Below are 12206 nucleotides of genomic sequence, written 5' to 3' on the forward strand. Positions count from 1 at the left end.
AATACAAAATAAGTGGGGCATGGTTAAATACATACAGCCTCTGCTCAGGCTCCCTTTATAGTGAAAATTAAAGATTTTTATTTAGGCAGTTCCTTTTTAAACAATGACTGAATAATTTATAAATGTTCTTTCCTCACCTGTGATAAAAGAAACAAAAGATATTGTTACCCTGATTTACATTCTGAAATTTGTTTCTGAGAATTTAAAAACTAGACAGGACTAACCTGGTGCTGCACCTGTTAAAATAATGCCTGTTCACTCAAAAATGTGGAGAATGCCAAAAGTGGGTTTCCTGACATACAGTATCCGTCACTGCATTTACTGCACAGAATGTCGGCAATTTTAACTAAAAAAAACATATCGGATAGATTTGAATTTAAACAACATTGTGCATGGGGTCGTAAACCACAGCAATCAATCCAAAATCATTTTACGTTGCTCTGATCTTACAGTTTTCATTAGGTTAGAAGTGAGGGTGTGGTGTGGCTGCTGTGGGTTGCTTCACTTGCTCTGTCACTAGTTTTGCAATGATTTAAAGGAGAACTGTAGTGAGAGGGATATGGAGGCTGCCATATTTATTTCCTTTTAAGCAATACCCAGTTGTCTGGCAGCCCTGATGGTCTATTTGCCTAAAGAAGTGTCTGAATCACAGCAGAAACAAGCATGCAGCTAATCTTGTCATATCTGTCTAAATTTGTCAGAAACACCTGATCTGCTGCATGCTTGTTCAGGGCCTATGGCTAATAGTATTAGAGGCAGAGGATTAGCTGAATAGCCAGGCAACTGGTATTGCTTAAAAGGAAATAAATATGGCAGCCTCCATATACCTCTCACTACAGTTCTCCTTTAAATAAGCCCATTAGTGCTGTTTGTTTTATTCCTGCTCACTGTGACATTCACACCTTTCCATGACTGAGTTTTATCTCTGTTGTTTAGAGAGGATGGCCCTTGATGATGATGATGATAAACACCTGTAAACTGAAAGACTATTCCACGCCAATGCATTGCTTTTATCTGTAAAAGTAGATTTTAAGGACACATCTGAGGAAATCAAAACAAATAAAATGGGGCTGGAGGAAGCCCTGAATAAGTAGACAGACAGCTGGTATGTCCCTCGCCACAGCTCTGGTGTCCCAGGATCACCTCCATTGTAGATGCTGTCCTTGCCAGGTCTGCATCTCCTGCGCCAGCATGTGGCCACACCGCTAGCGATCACGCTCTCATGTGGCCTAAAGCATTCTGTGCAGGCGCAGAACTGCTGTGCCTGCGCAGAACACGAATGCTTCTGGCCACTGGAGCACAACCACGAGCAGCATGGCAGCACACTCATGCAGGTGCAGAAGATGCCAACCTGGTGAGTTCGGCATCTGCATCGGAGGGGATCTCAGGACACTGTAACTGCAGTGAGTGACATATTGACTTCCTCCAGCTCCTGGCAGCCAAGGCAAGTAGATCTTGTTTATTTGTCTTTTGCCATTTACTACTTTAAGGACACACCCGTGGAAAAAAACAAATAGGTTTCCACTTATGTAGTCCTACATTCCGTACCATGTCAAACCACAGTGCTGAGTGTTGAGGGTTCCTCTGTGTGCCGCTGCTTGCTGGGCAGGGATTTTAGGTACTCAAGATGACGACGGGCATCCTCCTGATTCTGTCGTACATAATATACTAAGTATGAAATGACCATAGCAAACCAACCAAACATTGTGACCAGCATGGCCACGTCCGTGGTCTTCCTGTAAGCATTGCACAAGTCAATATCCTTGACCACCTGAAGAAAAGGCTTGCCAGTATGTTCCTCTACTACTGAGCTAGCACACACAATCCCACTGGACGTGCTGGGGTCCAATTCTACCATTCGTATGAGTTCTAGAAGATCACAGTCACACATCCAAGGGTTACCAGAGAGGTTTGTCCTGGCCTTCAGGTTAGCAAACACCTCTTTGTTCACAGACACCAGCTTGTTGGAAGACAGGTCCAATGAATGTAGGTGGTCACTTACGCCCCTGAGAGCTGTAACATCCAGTCGACCCAATGAATTGTGAGAAAGGTCCAATTCCATAAGAACAGGGAGATTGCGAAAAGCATCTGCAGGGAGGTAGGTGATCTGGTTGAAGTCTAAGTATAGCCGGTTAGTGTCATTGGGAATGTCTTTGGGTACCTCTGTGAGCTGGGCGTTGCTGCACCGTACAGTCTTGTAGCCATCCTCCTGGGAGGCATGGCAGCCCTTGGGTAATGTGGTAGCTGACTGGAAGCAGAGGACCATTAGGACCAAGCTGTGTAACAGCAGCCATGTCGTCAATGAGCACCGGAGGTACCAGTCCAGGAAAGGCATGGCCAGCCAGCAGCATGCTCAGGAGGAAGGGGGATGAAACCAACAGACTCTGGATTGGGCTGAAAGGGTATTTACATGATCCCTGAAACAAAAGAATCATGGTGTGAGGATAAAAGCATGAATACTTAGTCACACAGAAAAGGTAAAGTAAAGTAATCTTTATGTAGGGAAGAGGCATTAGCTCTCACTTCTAGACACAAAGAGACTAGGAAACATAGGCTTTTTGATAATAAAATCCCCATTCGAGGGGTGCAGATGTTAGATGTTCTTCCTACTACACAATCAAGTTCCAAACATGAGCTCTGCCCCTGAACAGTATCAAGTTACAAATATGGCTATCATGACACACACTACTCACCATCTGCTATGTGTGTATTAAATGTTATGATAGATGATAATACACACCTGTTTCGCCGAAAATAACACATGCCACTTGCCAAGGCACACACTACTCAACAACTACTACCATAAGACTGAAAATGTGCTAGGACTCATCTTTTAGAGCAAAAATTAATATAAGACAGAGGATGTCTTATTTTTGGGGGAAACACTGGTAGTTTTCCTATACAAAATGTACATACTGAATGCCATGCTGAAGTAAGTGAGAGCCAATATCCGCAAACCACTATTTCTTGTACATACAACATACACAGAGCTTGAGTTCTCAGCCACATGATCAGCAGAATCAATTTCTTGTAGACAAAGAGTCTGTCAGGCTCCCCAGAGCTATGATAGGATAAGTGGTGTGACTTGGGAAAAGGTGTACAGGTAGTGCTGCTGCTCATCATGACAGATCAGGAGGACTGGCTCCAACAAAAACACCAATTGCCTGACACATATACAGGACTGTAGAACTCACATTATACTGCTTCTCTCCTGTATCCAGGCTTTGTATTGAACGTGACTTGCTGGTCCTGGTGCTACTGCTAGCTAGGGCTTACATTCGGGTGACGTCTTATATTTCAAACCATTGTTGAAATTCCTGCTAGGTCTTATTCTCAGGAGATGTCTTACTTTCAGGAAAACACAGTAATACACACACATTGGGGTACACACCCCTCTACTAATACATATACATCAGGACTCACATAGAGGGCTATTCAATATGCTGCTGTGCTATCAGCCTTGCAGTGCTGGTCTCTGGCTGTGGGTGGGATACAGAGTCTTTGCATAAGCTAGAGCACTATGTGGGTTTCCTTCGTGTACTCCAGACACAGGGAGAACAGTTTCCTCCCACCTTTTACAAACATACAGATAAATTAATTAGCTTCCCCCTAAATTGGCCCTAGATGGTGATGGGCATAGGACTATTGTATAGGGGAGAAACAGACTGGCACTAGATGTGGGTGGGTGGGTGGACAATGGGTTCACCGGTCCGGATTACATACTCCATGTTCAGCGTGCTCTGCAGAGCATACACTTTTGCAAATGACAATGAAGAAAGATGGAGGCACAGTTGAAGCAAATAGAAATATCTTTTAATCCACGGTGTGCTGACATGCGGGGTTACAGTGGGGGTGAGGGGATGCCTGACAGCTGTTTCGCTAAAAAAGCTTCCTCAGAGGCAAAAATTGGGAACAATTTTTGCCTCTGAGGAAGCTTTTTTAGCGAAACAGCTGTCAGGCATCCCCTCACCCCCACTGTAACCCCGCATGTCAGCACACCGTGGATTAAAAGATATTTCTATTTGCTTCAACTGTGCCTCCATCTTTCTTCATTGTCATTGGCATAGGACTATGGGAGGTATTGGTACTAAATAAGAACAGATTGTGACCCCCTCTGAGGGACAATTAGTGACAAGACTAATATATTATTTAGTATCTATACTCTAGATAGTGAGAACTGTGTAAAAGGAAAATGTTATAGCACATACTTATACACAGGCATCAGTATAAACAACTCTTACCCCACCCCAATACTAAAGATTGCCCAAACCTCCGATTTTCGGCTAGCAAACTTCTGCAAAAGTTCGGTTCACGTGAACTTTAGCAAACCGCAATAGACTTCAATGGGGAAGCAAGCTTTGAAAACTAGAAACACTTATGCTGGCCACAAAAGTGATGGAAAAGATGTTGTTTCAAGGGGTCTAACACCTGGAGGGGGGCATGGCGGAGTGAGATAAACGCCAAAAGTCCCGGGGAAAAATCTGGATTGGACGCAAAGCAGCTTTTTAAAGGGCAGAAATCACATTGAAAGCACTTTAGGCCTGCAATTTAGCATTCTAACATCTTGCATGTGTATACATCAATCAGGGAGTGTAAATAGTGAGTTTGGTGTGTCAGTGTGAAGCAAACAGTACTCTGAGTAACGCACCGCAAACAGCTGTGTAGTGACGGCCATGCTGGACTGGTGCGCACCATGACGAGAGTGCAGATGATGGCGGCTTTCCAGCCCATATGGTCACTAGGCTGAGGTAGTTGAATTATCACCTGGACCGTCACTGTTCTGTCAAATTTGGTCTGTCATTGCTTTATTGTGATACACAAGCCCCTTCACCGCGGCAAGGTAATGATCACAAAGGGAAATTGGCACATGTACATGCCCTTTTTTTGTTGTTGCAGCCGCAGTGCAGCCAGAAAAATTAGGCAGGCATGTACACGCACCAGAAAAATTATTATAGCGGCCACTACTAGCAGCGGCCTTACAAATTCAGGAATCCGCCTGGAGTCCTGGACCCTGTTGGCGGTGGCGGAGAAGGCAAGCGGCCTGCAGGCAGAGATGCTGTGTGGGGAGCAACTTAGTCCCCACAAACAGCATCTCTTCCTGCACGCCGTGTGACTGCCTGCCCCAAGACTGACGTAGTCTTGGAGCGGGCAGTAGCCCTCCGGGATCCATGCCTCGTTCATTTTAATAAAGGTTAGGTAATGAACACTTTTGTGACTTAGTGACAATGCCTCCAGCTGCACTGAATGTCCTGAGATGAGAAGGTCCTTTCTGACAGGACGCTTGAGGCAGGGCAAGACAGACAGATGGCAAATTGGGACAGCTCCGGCCACAGGTCAAGCCTGCGCGCCAAGTAGTCCAAGGGTTCATCACTGCTCACAGGGTCTACATCCACACTTAAGGCCAGGTAGTCGGCTACCCGCCGGTCCAGGCGTCGGAGGAGGGTGGATCCGGAAGGGCTATGGCGAGGCGTTGGACTAAACAATATATGCATGTCCGGCATCACCATGAGATCGCTGGAGCGTCCTGTCCTTGCCTGCGTGGACATGGGAGGAGGATTACTGGCAGTGGTACCTTTATTCCGTTGTGCTGTGACATCACCCATCACATATAATGTGCACCTGTCACACACAGACAGGTACCAGTCAGGCACAGTGACACTGCGTGCACTCACGTAGGTAGGTGGGTGCACAGTGAACAACAGGTAGGTATATGCAGTGATGGGTATTACAATGTGCACCTGGCACAGTAGTAATTATACCACCAAGGGGCCAAAGGCCAGCTGTATATAATGCAAGTGGACCACACACACACACACACACACACACACAAAAATAGATCACAAGAACAAGATTAGCTCTCAAAAGCTGTTGTGGAGTGCTTTTTTTAGCAATAAAAATCAGCAAGGAGCAAGCTAACAAGCCTACAAGAGCCTAAGTAAGCTTTCCCTATGAGAGTCTGCCTGCAGTAATTAGAGAAGGGAGAGCTGCTGCACACAAGTGAGTCCAATGCCTGACGCTGCCTGCCTTTCATAGGGGGGTGGGGCTCCAGGAGGGAGTGTAGCCTGATTGGCTACAATGTGCCTGCTGACTGTGATGTAGAGGTCAAAGTTGACCCTAATGATGCACTATGGGAGAAAATCAACCTTCCAGAAAAGTTTGTTCGCTCAAGAACCACCGAAATTCACCGGGAACCGTTCGCTGGCGAACTGTTCGGGCTATCTCTACCCAATACACAATCACCTGAGCACACACCTCGCAGCTCACAGCTCTTCCCAGTATCCAGAGATCAGGGCACAAGTCCCTTACTTCTCCCTACTACAGACATCAAGACACTTACAAGTTAATGTCTGCTTAGCATATGCCGTTTTCAATAGGATTTGAATAGACAATTTTTTCCAGCAGGGCAAATACTTATTTTTTATTTTCCAAGCACCAGCGGCTACATGCCAACTTGATTAGGCCGAGGTAAGATTAATATTACATAACCACACTGTGGACTTGAATCACCCGTCCAAGAGTTACAAAGTGTTACAAACAAGAAAGGACACTAAACAGATCAGCGCACCATGTGACCTAGCGAGGCCGTGTGTTGTCTGAGAAGGATAGTCATATATTGCTTCCGACTGTTCCCTCAACAGTAGAAAACAGAGAGGTTTGCCAGATTCTCTATCCAATACAGTGTGGCACTTGTTTGATCAATGTGCTTATTTCACAAATAGATGCTGCCATCCTGTCTATGTATCTTTTAGCTCTAGACCTCTTTAGTTACAGCACTGGATATAAGGCCTGTATACAAAAGAGGAGCAGCCTCTGCAATTGCAGAGTGGCCCACAGCTGTTTTGGGGCCCCCAACTACTATCCTTCCCTTCCTTCCATACAGGGGGCTACACTTCACACCCATAACAAGTGTAGCCACAAAAACACCTGATCTGAAGGAAAGATCATGATGGCCACACTTGTTTTGGGATCCATCTCACAGGGGTCATAAGACTGGGTATCCTTTAACAAAGTAACATGTGACATGATGAGATATTTCTGTGCTAGGCTATGCTATCTCATTATGTCACATGTCTCCCCTTGGTGTCCTTAAAGGAAGCCCAAAGTGATAAGTAAAGGGGAGTGAACATTGGGTAGACTTCAAAGTTTCCCTGGGAGGCTCCATGAATTGTAGTTACATCACTGCTTAAAAAATTCTCATCACAGACTGGATGTGTTGGATTTATGTTCATGTTTTTAGAGCCATACATTTGGGGGCACTTAAATAAACAGACCTAAAGATTACTGAAAGGGGAATAATCCCCCTATGAGGATGCTTGCCGGCCTAAGGAGCCTCCAACAAACCATCAAAGTCTTTAAAAGGATACTGTAGGGAGGTCGGGGGAAAATGAGTTGAAGTTACCTGGGGCTTCTAATGGTCCCCCGCAGACATCCTGTGCCTGTGCAGCCACTCACTGATGCTCCGGCCCCGCCTCTGAGCCACTTCTGGAATTTCTGACTTTAAAGTCTGAAAACCACTGCGCCTGCGTTGCCGTGTCCTCACTCCCGCTAATGGCACCAGGAGCGTACTGCGCAGGCCCAGTATGGTGTGTGCCTGCGCCATGTGCTCCTGGTGACATCAGGGTAAGCGAGGACATGGCAACGCAGGCGCAGTGGTTTTCAGACTTTAAAGTCAGAAATTCCAGAAGTGACTCAGAGGCGGGGCCGGAGCATCGGTGAGCGGCTGCGTGGGCACAGGATGCCTGCGAGGGACCATTAGAAGCCCCGGGTAACTTCAACTCATTTTCCCCCGACCCCCCTACAGTATCCCTTTAACGTGTACCGAGGAGACAAAAATTAAAAATAATACAACCTGCAGATGTTTCCCACATCCTCCTGACTACCCACTGCTGCCACGTGCAGACCACCAAAGAATGAGTTTGTCAGATATGTGATCACAACCACACTCCTCTGCATCCATTCACCTCCTCTTGTATGAAAACGTTGAGAGGGTCTCAGGTAGCAGTAGGAGGACATTGGAAGCCTCTAGAGCAGAGTTCCCCAACCCTGTCCTCAAGGCCCACCAACAGTGCACATTTTGCAGAAAATCAAACATTCACAGGTGAGGTAATTAATGTCTACCACAGAGGTAGTTAGTGCATGTTTTGTGGAAATCGCAGAACTGATTGATGGTGGGCCGTGAGGACACAGTTAGGGAACACTGCTCTAGAGGGTCCAGAGGTTTCTCTCTACATTTTGTTTTTCTTTTTTTTTTTGGGGGGGGGGGTTCAAGATTATCCTCTGGTTTACATTAACAGCTCAAGAAGAGGATAAAAAAAAACTGGCCTTGCCTGGAGGAACAAGAATGGCACACCCTGCCTCACAGCTAAGCACAGCATAGTAGCCTACAACACAAAAAAACAAAAGGCAGCATGTGCAGACCTAAAGTGCCAAAGCTGCAGCCAATTGGGGGTACTCTATAGGCAGTGGCAGTGTTAGGGAGTCTTGCCCAATGTCTCCTACTAAATAGTCACTGGCTTACTGAACATGAAGGGCTGAGATTCAAACCCTGGTCTCCTGTGTCAGAGGCAGAGCCCTTAACCATTACACCATCCACCCACAATCCAGGTACACTTGGTGAATTGACGCCATAGTCACTAAGCATTACTGCATTTGATAATGCTGAAAACTGTCAATTCACCAAGGCTAAGTGCTTGGTAAAATCCGCTGTTTCTGAATGAAAAGCTGAAATTACCTCACTGCTCAGAAAAGGGTAAATTACCAACTTGCGCAGTAAATACCTCAACACATCAGTAAATGTCAATTCACCAAGGTTACAGCATGCGCTAAAACACAGTTCTCTTCTGTCAGTATAAGTGCAAGACTGTTCTGCAATCTCTGCTCTGCAAATTTTGTCCGTTCCAAATTTTGTCCGTTCCATTACCGTCAAAGAAAGCTTCCTTTGCCACCCTTGGGCAGTTTAACCTCTTAAGATCCTGTTTGAAAATGTGGAGGAGCTAGTGGGGGAAATCACCTAAGCAGGGCATGTGTAAAGTCTCTTGGAATTCATCTAAGCTGTGGCGACACGGAGGAATTTATGGACAGCATGCTGCAGTTTTCCCCAGCATTCATCCAATTCCCCATGGCCGCCGACGGGAAGCCACATCCAGTTGTACGGACAACAACCAGAAGTACCTGCTGGGGGATGTGAGGTGATGCGGCAATCGCCTCGCATCCACAACACTGGTGGAAAAAGGCCCTTAATGAGAGGGTCAACCTACAGCCAGTGATGGGGAATTTACTCACCTGGATATATAGATGACTTATCTAATTAATGTAACACTGGCTACCGCTTGTCTATTTAGATGTTGTAATTGTTCCAAGTGGATTGAATCCTCAGGCTTCAACTGTGTAATCCAAAACTATCTAAAAACAAGAAGATCCAAAAAGTGACTTTAATCAAGGTCAAAGGTCTTCAATAAAGGTTTACCATAAATGCAACACATTGTTTAACCAGCAGTAGTCCTGTTTTATTACACAGTTCTAATAAAAAGGGGGACAGTATGGTTTAGGTGACCCAGCATAGAAGTGGGTGCTGTGATTGCATCTGAAACCTAGAATTTTGACAGGTCACTGTCTACCCAATCTCGTTAGTCCTTTTCATGGCGCTAGTATGTTTAGGTCACCCAGTGAGAAAGTCCAAAGGGAAATTGCATGATCAGTCCAGGAGAATATATTAAGCCAAAAATAACTACACAATAGTTGCATAAGTAACTATTTTGGTATCCACTTAAAATACATAGGGAATCAGTGGCGTAGCTGGACATTATGGGGCTCCATGGTACAACTTTCATCTTTAACTCATATCTGTAGGTTAGGGGCAGGTCGCATTGCTAATTTTGCAATTTCAATTCTCATGCGATCCACACTATATACAGTGTGGATCGCATGTGAATTTATATACAGTCTATGGGCACTTGGACAAATTCATAGGGTGGAGGAAAACAAGAACATTAATGATGATTATATCAAGTATTGCCTGGGCCCCCTCTGCCCCAGGGCCCCATAGCAGCTGCTGTGGCGATTGCTACCCCATTGTAGGGAACGGACATTATTTACAGCATTCGCAATACAATGTCAGCTTTTCAATAGACTTATCTTGTTTGAGATCAGTACACTGCTTTTGTCCACAAGCGCTAGAACTCGTGCTATAAATTTTTGAAAGGCTTTGATCGGCAAGAAAATCATTTTGTGCCATTTTTGGAGCCTTGTAGCTGGAATGTAATTTGGGCCCCATCAAAAGCCACAACCTACAACATCACAAGCCAAGCTCTGCAATTCGTCCAGCAGCAATAGCTGCAACTCACATTACATCATCCCCTACTGCATTAGGTTATAAAAAGGGGAATAGTTTTATAAATAGCTATGAATGTTGCATGTTTATGATGAGACTTTTTTCAGCTTCACCCAGCGCCCAAAGCAACAAATTCTTTGTAATATTCCAAGATGTGTAGGAAATTTCCTTTGAGCATAATAGCCTCCATAGTTTCTAGATAGAATTGTGCTTGTTCCAAATGTCTTCTATTTAAAGTTGGCCAAGCAGTCACAGAACAGCCAGGAAGAAAGGCCACTTTCTTTGTATGACTTGAATGGACCTCAGCCAGTGGCCTTCAGGTTCCTATCATCACCACTCTTATCGTCTTTTGCCAGTCTTGCCCATCTCGGTAACTACTAAACTACATTCATTTGAGCCTTCCAAGAGAGTAGGAAGGAAAAAATCCCCCCTTAGTTAAAACATATTAAAGCCCACTTGGAGTTCAACCCCCAAAAATACTTTTTCACAATATGACATTTCTTTAGCTACGCCACAGGTTTCATCAAACTAAAATGAAAGTATCTAGAGAACATGGGGCCCCATAGCAAAACTTTCATGTAACCCTCATATGTAGGCACTCCTAAGCAATGCCACCTGCCCCTACCCTGCATAAATTAGTTATTTGTGCAGTGTTGATTGCATGAGAATGTAAATTGCTCACAGTTCACATGCTCATGCAATCAATAAAGTTTATGGTGAATAAATTACAGTACCACATGGGCCCCCCATGCTCCAGGGCCCCATAGCAGCCGCTGGATGGAACCAGCTTTGAAGCTAAATACTTCAGTCTTGATCTGCCCATACATCGTCTATGCCTAATCGTCTATGGCTAATTTCTTCAACCAGGAGACAAACCTATCCCTGACCAAATACATTCCATCGAGCACTTTTGACCAAGATTTTCCAGCAAGACCAATCAATGCATTCGACTAATTTGAGGCAATTAGTTAGTGGTGGGTGCTGGGTGCAGACTATTCAGGGTAGTGGGTGCAGGCTGTAGGGGGCGCTAGGTGCAAGTTCCATCTAGTGCTTGCTTTGCAGGCAAGGCCGGTTGTGGACTTTTTGCAGCTCAACACAATAACACACACTGTTTGACACAGACTTGCAGCCAAACTGCCCTCAGCTAGTCGGCCATCCTCCTCAGTCAGAACAGCAGTGCCACCTCCTCCCTGCTGCTGTGCAAGTTAAATGAAACACTGCTGCCTCCCCCCTCCTTACTCACTGGCAGACTCCTCACACAGCACAACAAGCTGCTTTTCCCCCCAATGATGACCTCTTCACCTCGCTCACCTCTCGCTTCTCCTTCTACTCTGACTGCATGCAGTAAGTGTGAACACACAGTACAAACATGCTTCCCCGTAATCTCTGCACCTGATGCAAATGCTCCACCTTACCTCATGAGAGAACAAACTCTGTTTGCAGGCACGCTTCGCAGTTATACCTCAGGGTAAGTAACAATACAATGGGTCATATTGACTAAATAGCAGTAAAAGTACCATGCAAAGGCAGCATTACTTACACCAGATGCTTATTAGCACAGCAAGCGTTATCTAAGTAATGTGCGAGTTGCTAGTGTAACATGCACTACACAACTGCTGTAAGTCAGATGTACAATTGGCATGCATATGAAGCGCAAGAAAATTTCACCATCTATTTAGTAAATATGCCCCAATGTCGTTTGTCGCACATATATAGTGTGGTGGTGACAATGCGGGACACACACACACACCAAAGTCATGTTTCCCTCAGGGGGCTGGGAAACCTAAGGCCGGCCTTTTAGTTTGTCTCATCACTGCCTTTTTATTAGCCAGGTGAGATAATAGGTTTGAGAAGGCACACTGTTAGGCTCGGTGGT

The 12206-nt window shown here is 45.3% G+C and overlaps 1 protein-coding gene across 1 annotated transcript in view; it reads right to left on the bottom strand.

Annotated features, from left to right (window-relative positions):
• Positions 1-1506: 1506 nt before the first annotated feature.
• Positions 1507-12206, bottom strand: part of LOC137541167 (leucine-rich repeat-containing protein 3B-like) — a 29744-nt gene continuing 19044 nt past the window's right edge. The window contains exon 2 of the mRNA XM_068262334.1: positions 1507-2417. Coding sequence (XP_068118435.1) covers positions 1553-2335 — 783 coding nt within the window. The 5' untranslated portion in view covers positions 2336-2417 and the 3' untranslated portion in view covers positions 1507-1552. The remainder of the gene's footprint in view (positions 2418-12206) is intronic.

The sequence above is a fragment of the Hyperolius riggenbachi genome, chromosome 12 (assembly GCF_040937935.1).
Source record: "Hyperolius riggenbachi isolate aHypRig1 chromosome 12, aHypRig1.pri, whole genome shotgun sequence".
Lineage (NCBI taxonomy): Eukaryota > Metazoa > Chordata > Amphibia > Anura > Hyperoliidae > Hyperolius > Hyperolius riggenbachi.